Source organism: Garra rufa, chromosome 5 (genome assembly GCF_049309525.1).
Source record: "Garra rufa chromosome 5, GarRuf1.0, whole genome shotgun sequence".
Taxonomy (NCBI): domain Eukaryota; kingdom Metazoa; phylum Chordata; class Actinopteri; order Cypriniformes; family Cyprinidae; genus Garra; species Garra rufa.
In genome coordinates, this window is record NC_133365.1 from 18568447 (window position 1) to 18587603 (window position 19157).

Genomic DNA, 19157 nt, shown 5'->3' on the forward strand with positions numbered 1-19157 from the left:
CTTCTGCTGAACACATTGTCAATACAATAAAAGTCAAACGGTTTTCTCATTGATTTTAATTGTAAGGACAAAATAGTTTAAACATTCTTCAAAAGATATTCTTCTCACAGAATAAAGAAAATCATACAAGTTTGGAATTACCCTGATGGTAAATAACTGATGTCAGAATTTTCATTTTTTTGATGAACTATCTCTTTAAGCCTGCTGTATGGTTGTTAACCTGTTAAAATAAATAATTATATATTACTAAACCACTGAATGTCCCACTCAAATACATTTTACAAGGGCTCAAGTTCAAAGGTTCAAAGGATGCAAAATCTCATGAATTATTAAAAGGGATTCCTGCTGAAACTGCATTTGAATGTCCGGTGCTAATGCATATATGCGCAAATACTAAAACCCTTGTGTGAGGGCTTTGTTTCAGTGTACACTGTGAAGTTGCAGAGGTCAAAATGATTCATTTTTTTAAAAAGTAAGAAAAAATGTAGCACTGTAGCATCACAAGCTTCTAAACACTTTCTAAAGTGGATTGATCCATGCAGCAGATCCCTCTCCCCCCTCTCATCTCCGATGTGATATCAGTACTCTCTCATCTTTAGTTTCTCATAGAACTGCTGGAAGCCAGCCATTCCAGTTCTCCAGTGACACGATGATACCCATATCAAATTTGTCCTGCACGTCTCTGCTAATGGTATTGACACCGGGGTGAGAAGGGGAATCTGAATGAAGAATAGGCCCTGGCAGCTCTGAACAGAAAATGGACCATGAATTACACTCAACTGGGATATAAAAACCTGACCTCAAATGTACTGGAGGACACTTCAGTTAAAGAGTCAGGGAAAATTCATTATGTGTAAATGTCCACTTTCTTCCCAACTAGTACTATGCTGATAATCAACGAAATTCTGCAGTGATGCCTGCAATAATCTATCTTGCAAAGAACCATGTCTTTCATTTTCCAGTCGTAAAGAAATTATGTTTTTGAGGACAACATTTCAGGATTTCTCTCCATATAGTGGACTTCTATGGTGCCCCCGAGTTTGAACTTCCAAAATGCAATTTAAATGCAGCTTCAAAGAACCAGAACAAAAATGTATAGATAATGTACTCACCGCCTTGTCATCCAAAATGTTCATGTCTTTCTTTCTTCGGTCAAAAAGAAATTCTGTTTTTTGAGGACAACTTTTCAGGATTTCTCTCCATATAGTGGACTTCTATGGTGCCCCCGAGTTTGAACTTCCAAAATGCAGTTTAAACAGCTTCAAATGGTTCTGTACGATCCCAGCCGAGGAAGAAGGGTCTTATCGAGCAAAACGTTCAGTTATTTTCTAACAAATTTTTTATACTTTTTAACCTGAACCACCCGTGGAAGTTGGAGGAGAAAATGAAAGTTTACACAGAGCTAGACGAGATGAGCGTTTGAGCTAGATAAGACCCTTCTTCCTCGGCTGAGCCCTTTGAAGCTACATTTAAACTGCATTTTGGAAGTTCAAACTCAGGGGCACCATAGAAGTCCATTATATTGAGAGAAATCCTGAAATGTTTTCCTTTTAAAAAAAACATAATTTCTTTACGACTGAAGAAAGACAGACATGAACATCTTGGATGACAAGGGGCTGAGTACATTATCAGTAAATGTTTGTTCTGGAAGTGAACTACTTATTTAATTATCAAGACACAAAATGCATCATTACATTTGGTTTCAGCTTTTTTCAATACCACAGTCGTCACAGGTGACACAAGAACAATGTCAAAGTCAAGAGCTGCGTTTTCTTGCATGAAATAGATGCAAAACAACAACAACAACAACAACAACAACAACAACAACAACAACAACATGCAAATTGCATGTAAAACTAATGCAGAAAGTACAAAGATTTGTGTATCTGCCTTTATAACAAAACTTTTTCTCTTGCTTCAACTTGATGCATTTATACTTATATTTAATATTTAATATAATTTATTATTAATTAATATAATTTATTAAATGTTTGTATCAGTTTATTTGTAATTATACTACAGGGCCGTTGAATGCTTGAATCTGATTGGCTGACGAACGTTCTAGAGGTGTGCATTATATTCAGGGAAACGCACGGCGAACGTAGTTCCAGGCAGCTTTAGACCGCAGTGCATGTCTATATCACTTCGCCATACGATTTCAGTTATTTCAAAGGTCCTTACAGCCCAAAACAGCAAAATAACTAAAACCCACAATGACACTGGCCAAACTAATAAATACAGTAAACATCAGGATAAAAACGACAGATTATTTCCATGTTTTTTCCACAATATATTACGTTTTATTATGTACGGAAAGCACAAACTCTATTTCTCTCGCCCTCTTCTCACTCACCTCACAGACGCACACACATAACAGTACAGTTTGCACTCGCGCTAGCATTCGCGCTAATGTTGTTAGCGCTGCTCTGACGATTAACAACTTAAAAACGACATGACAGCTCTCACACGCAAGGTAACAACGGCGTGGTCTTGAAGAAAATGAGCTTAAAGTTTAACTGTTAGTAGAGACGATGCTGCCAGTCACCCTTGAGAGACACAGAGGTGAGAGGGGTAAAGTCATACACTTAGTTTCTCTCCCTCACTCTTTCCGTCTGTCTGCTTGTCTTTCGGTCTGTCTAAACTTCATTATTAACGGCATTATTTTGCTATTAACAGCCCAAGCGTCGTTACTAGTTCTAAAATGACGTTTTGGAACTAGCAACGAAGCTGTTGAATGAGCTGCGTAAGAAATTAATCCTACTCACAATAGCATTTTAAGGATAAAAACCGGACGAATGTCTTGAAATATATCACTTGATCGATGTCTTGAGGTGTGGTAACTGTAGTATAAGCGGAATAATTGACTTCGGGCCGTAGAATTCTACAAAAATAATGCACACCCGAGGTGTAACGGCCACTCCGCTTCGCGTCGTGACCGCATCACCACCTCTGGTGTGCATTATTTTCTAAGAATTCTACGGCCCGTCGTCAATTATTCCTTACTTATACTACAGGGCCGTTGAATGCTTGAATCTGATTGGCTGACGAACGTTCTAGAGGTGTGCATTATATTCAGGGAAACGCACGGCGAACGTAGTTCCAGGCAGCTTTAGACCGCAGTGCATGTCTATATCACTTCGCCATACGATTTCAGTTATTTCAAAGGTCCTTACAGCCCAAAACAGCAAAATAACTAAAACCCACAATGACACTGGCCAAACTAATAAATACAGTAAACATCAGGATAAAAACGACAGATTATTTCCATGTTTTTTCCACAATATATTACGTTTTATTATGTACGGAAAGCACAAACTCTATTTCTCTCGCCCTCTTCTCACTCACCTCACAGACGCACACACATAACAGTACAGTTTGCACTCGCGCTAGCATTCGCGCTAATGTTGTTAGCGCTGCTCTGACTATTAACAACTTAAAAACGACATGACAGCTCTCACACGCAAGGTAACAACGGCGTGGTCTTGAAGAAAATGAGCTTAAAGTTTAACTGTTAGTAGAGACGATGCTGCCAGTCACCCTTGAGAGACACAGAGGTGAGAGGGGTAAAGTCATACACTTAGTTTCTCTCCCTCACTCTTTCCGTCTGTCTGCTTGTCTTTCGGTCTGTCTAAACTTCATTATTAACGGCATTATTTTGCTATTAACAGCCCAAGCGTCGTTACTAGTTCTAAAATGACGTTTTGGAACTAGCAACGAAGCTGTTGAATGAGCTGCGTAAGAAATTAATCCTACTCACAATAGCATTTTAAGGATAAAAACCGGACGAATGTCTTGAAATATATCACTTGATCGATGTCTTGAGGTGTGGTAACTGTAGTATAAGCGGAATAATTGACTTCGGGCCGTAGAATTCTACGAAAATAATGCACACCCGAGGTGTAACGGCCACTCCGCTTCGCGTCGTGACCGCATCACCACCTCTGGTGTGCATTATTTTCTAAGAATTCTACGGCCCGTCGTCAATTATTCCTTACTTATTACTTATTTGCTCAATTTGCAGTATTGGTATTTTATATTATATTGCTTATTTTGTAAGACATTTGCCGAGTATTTATTTATTTATTTGCTTGTTTAATTGTACCTGTTTATTTGTAATTATTACTTGTTTGCAGAATTGGTATTTTACATTGTATTGCTTATTTTGTAAGAAACTTGCAAGCTACATACTTTTTAAGTACATTTATTTATTTGTTGGTTTGTATCTGATAATTTGCAATTATTACTTATTAGTTCAATTTGCAGTATTGGTATTTGTAAGCTACATACATATGAAGTATATGTATTTATGTATTTATTTATTATTTGTTTATTTGTTTCTTTGTAATTATTACTTATTTGCTCAATTTGTATATTTATTACTTTTATTACTTTTTTATTCATAATTTGTTTTTTATCTGTTTATTTGCAGTATTGGTATTTTGCATTATACTGCTTATTTCGTAAGAAATTTGCAAGCTACATATTTTTGAAGTACATTATTTATTTATTTGTATGTGTTTATTTGTAATTATTACTTATTTGCTCAATTTGCAGCATTGGTGTTTTGCATTATATTGCTTATTTTGTAAGAACTTTGCAAGCTACATACATTGTAAGCACATTTGTTTGTGTGTTTGTATGTGTTTATTTGTAATCATTCATATTTGCTCAATTTGCAGTATTGGTGTTTTGCATTAAATTGGTTATTTTGCAAGAAATGTGCAAGCTACACACTTTAAGAGTACATTTATTTGTTTGTATCTGTTTATTTGTAATTATTACTTATTTGCTTAATTTGCAGTATTGGCTATTTTGTAAGAAATGTCTAAGCTACATACTTTTGAACTACATTTATTTGTTTCTATCTGTTTATTTGTAGTTATTAGTTATTTGCTCAATTTGCAGTATTGGTATTTTTCATTATATTGCTTTTTTGTAAGAAATTTGCAAGCGACATACTTTTAAAGTACATTTATTGATTTAGCTATTTGTATGTTTATTTGTTTGTTTCTGTTTATTTGTAATTAGTATTTACACTTTTGAGGTACATTTATTTATTTATGTAATATTTGGAAGTACATTTATTTATTTATTCATTGTATTTTTATTTTATTTACAATTGGAAGTACATTTATTTGTAAACCTGAACTGAAATGTATGTCAATAGGCAAACGCATGTTTACTCAACAGGTGGGGCTTCAATGGTGAGTAAAAAAGCAACCACAGACAGAGATTTCGCACGTCTAAATGTAAACGGCTAATGGACCTGATTGGCTCCTTGTCCAGCTGACGTCACGACTTTCCAATGTAGCGGAAGCTGAAAGTTTTTTCAGTTGTAAACTGATCTGTGGTGTGCGAGTGAGTGGATATGCGCGAAAGAGAAAATGAACAGTCGCTACTTCACAACAGGCGTTTGAGACAGTGAACCCAAGCTGTTTTAGCAGGAACGAGACACACTCAAGGACTTTTCCCCCTCATCCTGGTTTTAAAATGTGGGAACAGAAGGAATTTGAGAAGCACTGGAGGAATGAGTTTCCCGACGGTGAAGTGCCCGTGATGAACCTCAGCTCGGTGGAGGACATAGAGGCAGCGCTGGAGACATGCAAAGCCAATCTGAAGGTGCTACAGCAGGCTCTCTCGGAGGAGAAGTTCAAGGTGATTTACCTGCAGACCACCATCGCGCAGAAAAAGAAGGACAGTCCTTGCGACGCAGACAGTAAAGGCGGGGACGAGCCTTTAGTCCGAGAAGTGCTCCGGGGCAGCAAGACAGGTAAGCCTATCCTCGTCCCTCCTCGGAAAAAGCCCGATATTCCGCAAGATCACTCCTCTGCTAGTGACATCCCACGGTGCGTTGCCGAGCAACGGAACAGAGAGCAGGACAGTGACCACGAGTTCGAGGACGTAGAGCTCAACGAAAACTTTCTGCGAAAAAACATTCTCAACCCGAAGGGTAACGTTCGGGACGGTCACCGGCTCAATCCTCGCATCCGCTGGAGTCGAGACCTGGACTCGGATGATGGCAGACTGTCTCCTTCAGTCGCGCTCCGCGGCTCTCATGGGTCTGGACGCAGCACACCTGACGGATACCTGAGCTCCGACCATGACGACTCCTCCTCTGCAGGTAAGACAAGCATAACTAAAACTCTTACCATACCTGTTTCTTATCACCTTCAAAGCGCTGAAGAAGTTTCCTTCAGGAGGAATGTGGGCTGCTGCTGTTCATCAGTTTACCCAGTTATGCTTGTTATGTCATATGTTAGTCTGTTGAAGCGCTTTGTCACATGTCACACGATGTTGCTTAAAAGAATAGTTCACCCAAAAATGAACATTTACTAAAAAAAATATGCATTATCATTTCATCCAAGATGTTGATAAGTTTGTTTCTTCATTGAAACATATTTGGAGAAATGTAGCATTACATCACTTGGTCACCAAGGGATCCTCTGTAGTGAATGGGTGCCGTCACATTGAGAGCCCAAACGGTTAAAAGCATTACAATAATCCTCAAGTAATCCATGGATACTAGTCCATCAAATATAATTTTATTGTTGACTAAATTTTAGGCATTTTGGGGTAAACTATACCTTTAGTAAACTGTCATTACTGAATACATGAGGGAATGGAAAACCTGGAGTTGGGTGGAGATGTGAGTACAGAAAGCTTTGATCATGGGAGAAGGAATCTCCCTGCAACTGAAATCAAATACTACAAGACAAGTACTATGTAGGCTACTGTATTATGCGATAGGAGGTACGCCAAAAGAGGACTATGTCTGAATTCATAGTATTTGAAAAACAGCAGCCAAAATGTGTGTGGAAGTCCGACTCTTTTCTCTGGGATTCTTATGTGTGTGTTAAGTGGACACTATACTATCCCGTGAGGCTATGGGAGAGAATTTATGAATGGTAGCGAAGTGATGCAACTGATGCTGGTAGGTCATGTGACAATAACAACACAGCGGATATAGTACATACTAACCATAGGCATATAGAGGGTTTGCACAGTCAGTGTTGCCAAGTCCGTGGTTTTCCCGTGAAATTGGGCTGCTTTAACACTTTTCCTGTGGGTTGTTTTTCATGTCCGTGGCTTGAAGTGACCCCAGTAATGTTAATAATGTATTTAGCTCCTGGACAGTACCTATTGCAGGATGGTCCATTAAACCCTTCTGGCACTTATGCATCAGTATTTCACTCCTTATAATGCTTGGAATAATTTGTGTATGTATGTATGAATGTGTTTGAGCTCACCAAGAAATTCTGGACAATTATGTTGTTTGGCAATAAATAAATATGTAAATATAAATAAATAAATACTACTACAATTAGGCAGGTTTTGTTGTGAAAACCTGGCAAGCCTGGGCAGTTTGCTCAGTTACTCGCATGCACAGCCATGTTGAAGATATTCGGATGTAAACAACAGCATTGATTGAATGGTTAAAGTACTACTGAATACGTTATTCTGCTAATTTATACTTTCTAAACCATGGAAAACTTAAGTAAGCAGGAAAGGGCGCAATGGTTTGACAAACTAAAGGTAATGAGTGGTTAAGATACGTATGAGCAGTATTAATGAACATTTTAGCCTAATATTTCATCTGCTTGACTGGAAATGATAATAACAAACACAAATGTTGTCAAGATTCTTGTCCTGGAAATCCTGGGTCAGTTTGGCCAACCACAAACACCTTTAGTTCCTCAGACAGTTTTTTGCACTCTTCTCCTTGGTTTGTCATAACTTTTGTCAGTCTGTAGTACTCCAAATTAGGGATGCTCATATTGACCGTTTAACCGTTAACCGTCAGTTAGAATTTTAACCGATTATTACTATCAGTTAAACGGTTTAAAATAATAATAATAATAATAATATATTATTATTATTTTTTACGTTTGCTGCATGCATGGTGAAAGAAAAAATAATGTTTACTCGCTGGCGCATGTGGACACGTGCAGTGCGGCTGTTCAGACATATTTTGCTGAGTAAGCACCTGCTTTACCTTAACTCATGTAAGTAGCCTATGCAACACGATGGCAATGGCGATATTGGGTTATCAAAGAGTGAATCCATGAATAAATGTATTAAAATTCTGAATTAATTATAGTCTAAAAAGTGTGCGCTCCCCTTATAATCACTGGAAAGCTCTCACTCATACATTACTTTAGTTAATCGCAATCTCACAAAGTTAATAAAAAGTAATAAAATAACCTTTACTCTGTAAATGGATCTCTTATTTACATCATGTCTACACTTTCTTTGTTTTAATGAGAGAGTTCGTGGAGGTATAGAATTTAGCAGAATTGAAACCGGCACTTTGAGTGGTGAGAGGATCGTAACATAGCCGCCTCTGATTGGCCATTGCGATAATGTTATCAACAGAAATGTCTGTGATTGGCTATTGAACGTTGTGAAAACACGTGTCTATATGACTAGTGGATGAAAAGACCCGAACCGCAAATTGAAAGGATTTTTGTGAAGTGTTTTTATCACGGATCTAAGCGTTAACAGACAGCGTCCCAGTCTATCCGTACAGCATGTCCACATGTTAAAAACTGAGGTATAAGCTGGCCTGCTATATGTTTTTATGTCCGACGAGAAGAACAAGACCGGTACCTTTCTTCGAAGCGCATAGAAGGATTCAGTGTGTTTTAGTTTTGTCATCTTAATTAGGTAGTTATTTAATTTCTACATATTTAGTGTAGGCCTATTTATATTATTCTTTTTTTTATTTCATTCTGATTTTCTCTGTTCTCAGAAGCGCTGCTGATGCGTGATAATTTGAGTATATGAATGCAGTTTTTGTTGTTGCTCTGTATGCTGCTGTTTGCACGTTAAAATAAAACATTTGCTTGTATTTTTATGTATCATCACAGATACTCGTGCATTCTATTTTTATTTTTATTTTAAACAAATTTATTATTCTTATTTTATCAGTTAACGGTTAATGATCGGATAACGAGCAGCGGTTGTCGGTCAGGAAAATTAACCGAAATGAGCATCCCTACTACAAATGTTTTTTCTAGTCCGACCCATTAGTACAGCCTAAAACATGACAATAATTGACCTTTTTTAGCAGCAACAATCAGCTAAATTTGCAAGTTTCGCTCGGTTCGTTGTTTATGTTGAGTGCCGTCAATATGGCCGATTGATAACGTGTCAATAAAAACAGTCTATAGGACACCTGTGTGAACTTGAGGAGAACTGACTACATCCATTATATGGACTTGTTGTCCATATACTGTCATTTTTCTCTTCGGACAGTTTTATCAGTTAAATGCAAAATGAATCAAAACATTGTCACTTATGTATTTATCTCACAACATGATCAGCTGAGCGTCCATAACATGCTCTCACAACACCGCTGTGACACAGATACAGGTTTTATCCGATTTGACACTCTTTTAAAAAGCCCCGCAATGACTCTAATGCAGGAAAGAGGAAGAGGCACCAAATCTGATGGAACGGCACGTGTTGCTCTATGAGACATACTCACATGTTGCCGATGTCTTTGACCCATGTGCGTTAAAGTTTGTGCATAGCTTTTATGTGGATCAAAGGCCAGATCCCAACCCTAAGCTTACATTTACTTTAAAATTGTGCAAGGGAACATATGTGCATCATGCTAGACTGTGTATTTGTTCGTTTAGGGGAGTAAATTTGGGCAGAGGTGTGAAACAGAACAAATATTACAATAAATTCAATGTTGTGATAGGTGACATTGTGAAAACATTAACAAAAACATCCTTAAAATTAAATCTATAAAATTGTTGCCATAATGCAGTCTGATTGGATGCACAGCCTTATGCACATTTATTTAGCCATTATATGTGACCCTGGACCACAAAATCAGTCATAAGGGTACATTCTTTCTCATTTTTTGAGATTTAATAAATAAGCTTTCCATTGACATATGGTTTGTTGGGATAGGACAATATTTGGCCAAGATACAGTACAACTTTTTGAAAATCCAAAAAAATCGAAATATTGAGAAACTCGCCTTTAAAGTTTCCAAAATAAGTTCTTAGCTATGCATATCACAACAAACAAAACAGAAATTACTGTAAGTTTTGAAATATTTACAGTATGAAATTTACAAAACACCTCCATGGAACATGATCTTTACTTAATATCCTAATGATTTTTGGCATAAAAGAAAATTTATAATTTTGACCCGTACAATGTATTTTTGGCTATTGCTACAAATATACATATCAGGGTCACATATCTGTTAGTTAGTTTGTTTTATTATTTGCATTTGGCATTGTTTGTCCATTGCTATCCATTACCAAAACTGTGACATGTTTCTGCATCATAAACCTCTGCCTTTGAGTGTTTATTCTTAAGTGGATTGATAAGAAGCTTCCAGGCAAACATTTTAGTTTCCACAGTATTGTTAAGATGTTCCATTGTGGTACAATGGAAACATAACAGCTTCATATTTGCTTAGTGTCACTTGACTTATCTGGACTGTCAGTGAAGTTAGCATGCACATTACTTGCATGTTACAGTTTGGTGGACTGATCCGGTTCATTTAATATGGGATAATCAGGGATTGGGGTTGATTGTGTTGTGGTGGGCCGGAAGGGCAAAGAACATCTGGCCTCGGGAGAGGATGTGTGGGTGTGAAAGAGAGTGAGAGAGATGAAGATAAACGCTTAGGAAGTATTAGAGAACTGCTGACCATATCAATATCATATTCATCTCCATCAAGAGTGTAAGTTTGGTTTTAAAGTGAGACAGGAAATTTTAAAATGCAATGATAATGCATGTTTGCCCTACATATTAAAAATGAGCATTCTGACCCTGCATAGACAGAAACGCAACTGACACGTTCAAGGCCTAGAAAGATGCATTGTTGAATAGTGTCATTATTTTAGTTTTCTTTGTGCACATAAAGTGTTCTTTTAATTCATAACATTATGGTTGAACTACCAATCTCACATGGACTATTTTAACAATGTCTTTACTGCCTTTCTGGGCCTTAAACGTGGTAGTTGTCTTGCTGTCTATGCCAGGTCAGAAAGCTCTCAGAGCTCATCAAAAATATCTTAATTTGTGTTCCAAAAATGAACCAAGGGCTTACGGGTTTGGAACGACATGAGAGTGAGTAATTAATAACAGAATTAAAATTTTTGGGTGAGCTAACCCTTTAAAAAGTCTGAAAACATTTTACAACCTGAACTTACCTTGCCTTAACAAAAGTCAAATTTTTGATCTGAACTTACTGATCTTGATGCACATGACTGGTTGACATGTCGATTGGACCTCTCATAAACGCTTGTTTCATTACTGGATTAATTAGCGTTTTTAAATGAATCTGTTGAATGAATGATTCAATGACAAATGCATTTTTAACAGTTACTTGTTACTTGCCACCTACAGGTGAAACAATGCAATTGACACAAACGTTATTTGAAGCACCAATTCCTTTCAAAATGGCATACTCTATTTTGATCTCTACCAAAGAAATCAATGTTTATCTCTGAACTATGGCCTAATCCCAGTATTTCTGTGATAATATGAATGACTATAAAACAGAAATATTACTGGGTAGTTGAAAATACTGTTTGTTACTGTTTCTTACGTACTCAAAAAGTAGTACTAAGGTCTTCTTGCGGGTTTCCACCAAAATAAAAGTCAACATTCATAAATGTTAGTATTGTTATTTTACTGTTGTTCTGTAAAATAAAATAAAAAAGTAACATAAAAATAATGATAACAATCATTACAACAGCTATATTAATAAATTTATGATAACGTTTTCCCTTGCTCAGCAAGGCTGCATTTATTTGTACATTTAAAAACACATGCCTGATTCAAGAAGGGGGTCTTAAAAATGGCCAAAGAATATTATTTTACTAACTTATTAATTTTAAGTTAAATTGTGTTTTGTTGGTAGGCTATGTCTACTCGAATGTTAAAAATGTTCAGTGTTAAATATTTGTTTTGAAATACATTTTTTTCTTTGAAAAGCAAGACAAAACTGTAAAAAGCAAATATTGGCTATTTAATTTATGCAATGGTGAAAAAATTGGCAAAATACATGGGGGAAAAACATGAAAAACCGTGTTCAGTAATCAGCCTTCAGCCCAGTGTGTAATTTTGTCCGGCTTCGGGCAAGAATTTTCATTTAGGTGCATACTTTTAACAATTAATCTTGCAGCTCCACCATCTTCAGAGCGCAGTGTTACCAGGGAGTCCAATATTTCTGCCGCTCCAAAAGTGCCTCCTGCTGGCAAAGAATAAATTTGCATTTTTAATCAGCCTGTCTGCTGTTTTCATTTAGACCAACATGATAATCAACTTAAATATATATAAATATTTAAACCAGCAGAAGTGGTTTAAACCAGCAGAAGTGGTTTAAATATAGAATGCAAGTCTGTGGGAAACACTTGTTTCGAATTCTCTTTACTCAGCAGTGCCACTTTGCATACAGTGAATGTTTAGTTTGGGAGGTAGTGTCTAATATATTTATCCATTTGCGTAAATACAATGTTCTCTGACTTCCTGTCAGTTTTACATTAACCATATAGCGAACAATGTGGGTGTATATGGCTGTTTAAAGGGAAATACCATTTTATAATGTCCATTATTGACCATGTGAAAATCAAGGCATCAGCCACTAGTAAATAGTGAAGCTGTTTAACCTTTGAAACTGATGTCTCTGTCAACGCTTTGAAACAGTTTAGGTTTATAATTAGCCTCAGCCTCACTACCGCAATTTGGATAAATGCATCTTCTGACCTAATTATCAGTCAAATTTATAAAGCCTTGAAGGCTTTAAAAAGGCTCGATGTAGTTTCAGTTTTGAATGAGATCAGGTTACACAAATTTTTTTGTTTTTCTTTCTTTTTTTGTGTAATGTCTCAATTATAAAGTATTCAAGACTCTTACAACACAGTCTAGTTGACAAGCTCCGACAGCTTAGCCAAAAGTTGTTTGCGCTGTTGCCTGGACAGGATGCAGCTGGATTAAACATAAAAATGACCAAAATATATGTGGTTAGGATATGCATAGCATCTTCACAGTCTGTTAGATTTCCTCTGTATGTTTCACTTTCAAGGTGTCACTAGCTCCTCATCTGCAGGAAGATAGCTGCCTGCATCACAAGTTTAAACACTTATATATATATATATATATATAGACATGAAGTTCAGAACATCGCTCTTTTGGTGTACATTAGCATATGCTCATTATAGGGTAGTAGCAATACAGACTTGAGTTGGACCTGGATAGTTTGGCAATGTTCACTCAAAAACTGAGGTCAGTGGGACCTGCTATCAATCACTTTTAAAAAGAAATACAAAACCTCTGTCTGTTTAAAACAAGTAAAATGATTGAATCCAATATTTGGTAATAATATAACATAAGAAATTGACAATTTTTTGTCGGTCTGTCATTTTTGACAGGAACACTGCAACAAGGTGGGGGTATACAAAAAAAAGAACAAAAATTATCATGTTTTTTGTGGGGGTGGGGGGGGGGTGGGAGTTGTTATACCTCTTTGAGCAAAGTCAGTAAGTTTAAGTCCTTTGCGATAACAATAACTAACATTTTTGGGAAAACAAAAATCCTTTCCGCGTCAAAATGACTGGAACACAACATGAGGGTTAAGAGAGTTGTGTAACAAAAGAATGTAAAACAGTAAAACCTGTTTTAGTCTGTGTTGTTAAAACGGCTCTGTGAAATGCATGATTTTTTCCTTGATTTTTCCTGTCATGTTTTCCTTATGTGAAATATTTTGCCTGTTGAGGCGTGTTTCTACGGAGCTGGTTAAGGACGAGAATACTCTACACTGCCTGCCAAGCCTGTGCATGAACTGTGTGTGTGTGTGTGTGTGTGTGTGTGTACCTGGTATTCATCACGTTGTGGGGACCAAATGTCCCCACAAGGATAGGAATACCAGTAGATTTTGACCTTGTGGGGACATTTCTCAGGTCCCCATGAGGAAACAGGCTTATAAATCATGCACAATGAGTTTTTTTTTTGATGAAGTAAAAGTGTGCACAATCTCCTGTGAGGGCTAGGTTTAGGTGTAGGGTAGGTGTAGGGCGATAGAAAGTACGGTTTGTACAGTATAAAAACCACTACGCCTATGGAATGTGCCCATAAAACATGTAAACCCAACGTGTGTGTGTGTGTGTAAGAAAGACTCAGTGAAAGAATCAGTGTCTCAGAGTTTACACAAACAAAAGTCTGTGTCAAGACTATCTCTTCTAATAAAGATGTATGAGGTAATTGTTTTAATGTTAATTATATTTAAGTTAAAGAAAAATAAAACGGGTTACCCCACAGTTTACGCTACAACATGACCTATTGACCTCTAAACATCTTTTAGATGTCAAAAAGCTACTTTGCAAATTAAACAAAAGAATACAAAAATGTTAAAGAAAAATACAGCTCCGTATAAAAGTAGAATAATCTTGAATTAGCAATTCATGTCAAGTCATCTTTATTTATATAGCGCTTTATACAATACAGATAGTTAAAGCAGCTTTACAGTGTTAAACAGGAAAATAGTGTGTCAATAATGCGAGAGGACAATAGGAAACAGTACATTTTTCCAGTTAAAGTCAGTTCATTGTTGATTCAGTTTTAACATCATCCAGCTCAGTTCAGATCTCTTCAAATAATGTCTGTACAATCAAGTCGACATTGATGCCAAAATTTAAGTGTGATTTTTTTATTTTTAGTTTATGTTCTCACTGTTCATCTGTTGAAAAGTGGAGTAGAATGTTAGATTTATATGTTCATCAGCTCTTCTTTGTTCTACTATCTGTTATCTGTGGAAGCATGTGTCTCTGAGAGATAAAATGCATTGTGGTCTGCTCAAAAGCTCTGCAGAAGTGTGTAGAAATTCATTTATTTTGATTCGCTCCAATGCGTCAGAGTATCTGGGCAAAAAACAAGAACGGGCTGTTGCATAATGGGGGCATGAAAGACATTTTTGTTCTCTTTCTCTCCATCTAACTTTCTTGTCTATTAAAAGCTTTTAAAGTGCTTTAAAGTCAGCTTGAACGGGATGTTGCACCCAACTTTATTGCTACTTGTTTCCAAGTAAAACAGAATATTAAAAAAGAAAAAAGAGAGCTGTGCTTAATTTGAAAGGGAAAGTGCACCCAAAAATATAAATTATGTCATTATTTACTCACCTTCATGTTGTTCCAAACCCATAAGATTAAAGGGATGGTTCGGAGTAGAATTGACTTCATTGCTATGCACTCCGAAGCCCATGTAAATACCCCATCCGAAGTTTTTTTTTACCTTAGTCAAACATTTATGGAGATATTAGAGTTTTTCGAATTGCTTGTTACAGGAGTGAATGGTACATGTGATGTATCTCGTAAATTGCACCACTAAACGTGCAAGTAATCTTACCAAACTTGTACAGTAGTGTAAATAGGTTATGTACTCACAAAACGCTGCATCAGAACATTTGTAAGTCCACCATGAGTGTTTTAAAAACACGTTTTAGCCGAGAACTACTAGTCTCAAAAACTACAAATGGCGACACGTCAACGTCACTTCCCTGGTTTGAAAAAAGCACGTAAAAGTCCTCCTACAAGTTGACATGCACACAGATGTAGTAGGAGGACTTTTACGTGCTTTTTTCAAACAAGGGAAGTGACGTCGACTTGTAGTTTCTAAATTTACATTTTGCCATTCTGACTTTTTCTCAAAATTGTGAGATAAAAGTCGTAAATCAGACTTTTTTTCTCAGAATTGTGAAACAAACTCACAATTCTGAGAAGTGAACTCAGAATTGCATGATGTAAACGCACAATTGTGAGTTATAAAGTCAGAATTCTGAGAAATAAACTTGCAATTCTAAGAAATAAACTCACAATTCGAAACAAACTTTTCTGTTTCACAATTCTGACTTTATTTCTTGCATTTGTGAGTTTATATCACACAATTCTGACTTTATACCTCACAATTGCGAGTTTATATCACACAACTGTGAGAAAAAAACTAGAATCACAAGTTTGTATCACGCAGTTCTGAGGAAAAAAGTCAGAATTGTGAGATAAAAAGTCACAACAACTGCTTTTAAATTTTTTATTCAGTGGCAGAAATAGATTAGAACATATTTGATGTTTAAAAATACATTTATGTGAAGTAGCGTTTTAGACCAATGAGATTTCATTGTGGGCGTGGCTACCCAGTGTGGTGAACAGTATTTTCTTTCGCTTGCTGCAGTTAATGGCTATTCATCACATCAAAATCTCAAAACAAAGCTGCTTTTGTCTCACATAGTTACGAAGCAATGTGGTTTCGTCATTACATCTAAAATAATTGTCAAACAGTTGTGTAGTAAACCAATCCTGATCTTTGAACCCTTTAAACCCAAAGCTAACATATTTAAGAAACTTTATTGTCTTGTAGTTTTTAATGGCAACAGATAGATGTTGACTCTAGATTTCTAACTTCCTGGTGTTATCATGGTGGTCAGGCTGCAATAAGTCAGTTCAAGGAAATTAAACCCTTTCCATGGGTGAAGTGAGTGCAGGATGTGAACTGTTGTGTTTGTGTGTGTGGACCACTTCTGTACTGTATGGTGTATGTCAGTTGGTTAGGATGGTCTGCAGTGTTTCTGCACATGCATCACCATCACTTTGCAGGTCTGCAACTGCGAACAAAGAAAACCAAAGCAAGTTCACGACGCGTCTCATTTCCTGCTGTGTCATGCCATAGATTCACACCATAATTCATTCAGCACCATCAGCACCTAAATGCCATTACCGTGGTGTTAACAGCTCTTCAGTGTTTTCCTCAGAGGCTTGTCCTTCTTAACCGCAGAGACAACATTGTTGTTCGTTGTTCAAGGCCAGCACACCACCGTTTCATAGTCATTTGATACCTGTCTGATTGAGATAAGCATTCGGGAAACCCATTCTGCTGAAATCGGATGCTGATTTATTGATTTAGTGTTCTTAGAATTCAGAGCTATTCACTTGCATAATAAAGGTTGTTTTATTTATCATTCTGTGGTTTTAGTACAGTTTAACCCTGCTGTTGTACCGCAGCTTATATTACAGCTATAGTTACTGCTGGAAAACCATAGCAAAATGAATTGTGATTTCAGTCAAGCTTGTCTATTGACAGCAGTCAGAATCTGACCATCTTGAAACATGTGATAGAAGTTTTGTGCATCTTCAAACAGATCTTCAGCAGTTTTATCTCTCTAACCTTTATAGCAGGTTTGAAGTGCACATGTTCAGTCTACGTGCATGTACCTAGTCATAAGATCACTGCAGTTTTACCCGAGGGACACGTCTGCTGACGGCTCACTGGTCTGTCCTGTTTGCTTGATGATTTCCTGTCAAAACATCTGCTTTGCAGAGCGGATGTTATGAGGGTGAGACTTTTCATACTCATGCTAGGTAATAAGCACAGTGATTTATACAACTGTGCTATGACCAGACGACTTTGGAGCATGATTAGTGCGTGTTAGCAGCTGATGATTTCTTTCATAAATACTTCTGAGGAGCTTTTAGAATGACATCACAGCTGTATGTCATCAGACCAGGCTGTCAGGAGCATGACATCTTTAATAATATCACAGGACTTTAATCCTGCTACATTTGTACAGTGATGAAAAGTCTTTAAGAAAACCACAGACTTACCCTCAGTTATAGGCCTTTAGTCAAGGTAGAAGCCTTATTAATGGGATAGTTCACATGATTTACTCACCCTCAAGCCATCCTAGGTGTATATGATTTTCTTCTTTCAGACGAATACAATCAGAGTTGTATTAAAAAAATATCCTGGTTTTTCCAAGCTTTATAATAGCAGTGAATGGGGGTTGAGATTTTAAAGACCAAAAAAGTACATTCATCCATCATAAAATTTACTCCACATTGCTCTGAGAGTCAATAAAGGCCTTGTGAAGCAAATTGATTCATTTGTGTAAGAAAAATACCCATATTTAAAACTTTACAAACCGTAATCTCTAACTTCCGCTAACGGTCATATGCACGATCATGAGAAAGTGGCGTTCCAGTGGATGAATCATGGGGTAGAATTCATTTTAGGGTGAACCATCACATTAAAGGGATGGTTCGGAGTAGAATTGACTTCATTGCTATGCACTCCGAAGCCCATCTAAATACCCCATCCGGAGTTTTTTTTTACCTTAGTCGAACATTTATGGAGATATTAGAGTTTTTCGAATTGCTTGTTACAGGAGTGAATGGTACATGTGATGTATCTCGTAAATTGCACCACTAAACGTGCAAGTAATCTTACCAAACTTGTACAGTAGTGTAAATAGGTTATGTACTCACAAAACGCTGCATCAGAACATTTGTAAGTCCACCATGAGTGTTTTAAAAACACGTTTTAGCCGAGAACTACTAGTCTCAGAAACTACAAGTCGACGTCACTTCCCTGGTTTGAAAAAACCACGTAAAAGTCCTCCTACTACATCTGTCTGCATATCAACTTGTAGGAGGACTTTTACGTGCTTTTTTTCAAACCAGAAAAGTGACGTCGACGTGTCGCCATTTGTAGTTTTTGAGACTAGTAGTTCTCGGGTAAAACGTGTTTTTAAAACACAAAAAAATTATATAAATACTGTCCAGTTTCTTGCACATATCGATTGTTTGGTGTATTAAGACGTCAGTGTATCGTCACAAGCCACAGGGTTTAATCTGGTTTTGTCTGTGTATGTTTTTTTTTTTTTTGTACTCTCAAAGCCGTGGGTCACATTGACTGCCATTATATGACTGACAGAACGCAACTGTTTGAGTTAAAAATCTTCGTTTGTGTGTGAAGAAACAAAGTCACCTATCTTGGATGCCCTGGGGGTAAGCAGATAAACATTAAATTTTAATTTTTGGGCAAACTATCCCATAATCCCATTGTGTCATAATGTAATTGTAAGAGCAGACATTTTTTATGCACATTTCCTGTTGGGTCCCTTTTTTGTAAGTCTTCTTTTAAAAGTCTCATAAGCAAGTATTCAGAGCTCATGACCTTTAGGCACTGGTGCTAAAAGAAATATTTCCCATAATTTAAAGACAAGAATGAAGTTAAAATTGTACAGTATGGTGTTAGTTCTCAGGGCTGCATACAAAAACCTACATGTAGCACAAGCAGTATAGTCCAATTCAAAAATAAATGAGCAGATTATTTTTTATTACAGAAGACATCGGATTTCT

At 36.8% G+C, this 19157-nt stretch overlaps 1 protein-coding gene across 1 annotated transcript in view; it reads left to right on the top strand.

The window, feature by feature from the left end:
- The first annotated feature begins 5360 nt into the window (after positions 1–5360).
- Positions 5361–19157, top strand: part of abr (ABR activator of RhoGEF and GTPase) — a 225784-nt gene continuing 211987 nt past the window's right edge. Inside the window, exon 1 of the mRNA XM_073839571.1 lies at positions 5361–6121. Within this exon, the coding sequence (XP_073695672.1) occupies positions 5491–6121 (631 nt within the window). The 5' untranslated portion in view covers positions 5361–5490. The remainder of the gene's footprint in view (positions 6122–19157) is intronic.